The 1916-nt window shown below is 35.4% G+C and overlaps 1 protein-coding gene across 1 annotated transcript; it reads right to left on the bottom strand.

Annotated features, from left to right (window-relative positions):
• Window positions 1-1552: 1552 nt before the first annotated feature.
• LOC110098401 lies at window positions 1553-1891 on the bottom strand (the record flags this gene model as incomplete). Its single annotated transcript, XM_020825221.1, has 1 exon — window positions 1553-1891. A coding segment is annotated over exon 1 (339 nt), but the record flags the coding sequence as incomplete, so codon positions are not given.
• Between the last annotated feature and the right edge of the window lie 25 nt (window positions 1892-1916).

Genomic DNA, 1916 nt, shown 5'->3' with positions numbered 1-1916 from the left:
GGGTTATAGTTCAATTTCATCAAGGATCAGCTTTAAGCCCATATATTTTTTTTCTTTAGTCATGGATGTTCTTACCCTGGTGTATGCTTTTGGCTGATGATATTCTTGTTGATTAGAAAAGAAAGGGAGTTGAAGAAAAACATGAATTATGGAGGTCAACTTTAGAGTATAAATATTTTCATTTGTGCAGATGTAAAATTAAATCGATGGAGTGTAATTTTAATAGTAATAGATCTAGTTTGGGGTTTGTGATTTTGGGCTATCAAGTCATTAAAAAAGTATATATTTTAGATATTATGGTCTATTATTCAAAGTGATGGTGAAATAGATGTGAATATTATTAGTATAATTCAAGTTGGATGGTTGAAGAGGAGGAATGCATCAGGCCTGTTTTGTGATAGAAAAGTACCCCTCAAACTTAAAGAAAAATTCTATAAGATGGTGATGAGACCTCCGGTGCTTTACGGTTCAAAATGTTGACCATTAAGGGGTTGTTTGGTTGGATTACACAAGGGTGTAAATTCTTCCAAATGCAAGGGTTTTGAAAATTTTGTTTTTTGGTTAGATGAAAAATGAATGTAAAGTAAATTAAATTTAGTATAAATCATTCTAGTTCATTTTCGAGATGAACTAAACTCGCCCAATTTTGGGCAAAAATGATTTATATCGCAAGCAAGCTCACTTCACTGCTGACAACCGCCATCAGCCACCTCCACCTACCTCTAGCCACTACTGCTGGCCACCGCTACCCGCCGTCGACCACCATTTTCACCCACCACAGCAGCCAACCACCGTCGCCGCCACCCGTCGGCCACCAACGCTGCCACCCAATGGTTGTCATCATCTTTAAACTATACACTACATTCATATTACTTCAAATCGGTTTACACCGCAAGCAAACTTTAAATATGCATGTATGATCACCCAAATTTTTATTTGATGAAGGGCCCAATTTAATTTACTCATGTAGACCAAATTAAAACCAAGTGAGCTTTATTTGGCATTACAACTCATATATAAATTCTAACATGTTACGAGTTTATGGACACATACATTATGCAGGTAAGATTCAACTAAGACTCATTTAAGATCAAATTGAACACCTTCAGATATCAACATGGTCGATTGCACATAGTGGCTGCCAAGTTAGTGCACCTAACTTAAAACCAGGTTCAGGCTCAATCCAAATGTTTTTACGCCTGAACCTTTAGCTAAAGTACTCGATCAATTTAGCATTGATCAAATTAAAATCGAATTGAATTCATTTTTACTTTAATGAACTCAATCAGGAGTTAACCCATCATGATAGTACTAAAAGTCAGGGGCGGATCCAACCTTTTTTTTGGGGGGGGCAAACTCAATATATAAAAAAGTAAATACTCCCATTTTCATTAGCAAAATTCTAAGTAATACATTGGACTTCATTATAGTTTATGAAATAAAAAAGAAAATTACAAACTTTGCATTCTACTTTGTATTTTCTGATAATGTTGCATAATGACTTCATTTGGAATTGAATCAAATACTTCTTTTTCAATATATGACACTATACAGTCATTGAGCCAAGCATCACCCATTTTGCTACGCAGTCGATGCGTAAAATCTTCATTGCAGAAAATGCTCTCTCCACCGTAGCAGTAGCAACTGGTAAATTCAATGCCAAAACAATAAGTCTATACACCAGCGGATACACAATATTTTTTTTGGCCCTTACAAGCTGTTTTGCAAGAGCCGCTATACTGGTTAAAGATGTAAACTCATCACTAGTATGCATATCAATAATGTAAGTAGATAGCTGATGATCAAGAGACACAAGATCAACCATAGAGAAATCTGTCAGATATAACTCTGCAAGACGAATTAATTTTCTCTTATCATGAGCAGTGAACATATCACTCGGATTTAGACATGTCACA

This window comes from Dendrobium catenatum, unplaced genomic scaffold (assembly GCF_001605985.2).
Source record: "Dendrobium catenatum unplaced genomic scaffold, ASM160598v2 original_scaffold_59241, whole genome shotgun sequence".
NCBI lineage: Eukaryota > Viridiplantae > Streptophyta > Magnoliopsida > Asparagales > Orchidaceae > Dendrobium > Dendrobium catenatum.
Note: the sequence above shows the minus strand (reverse complement) of the source record. Positions and strands in the feature narration are given on the sequence as shown.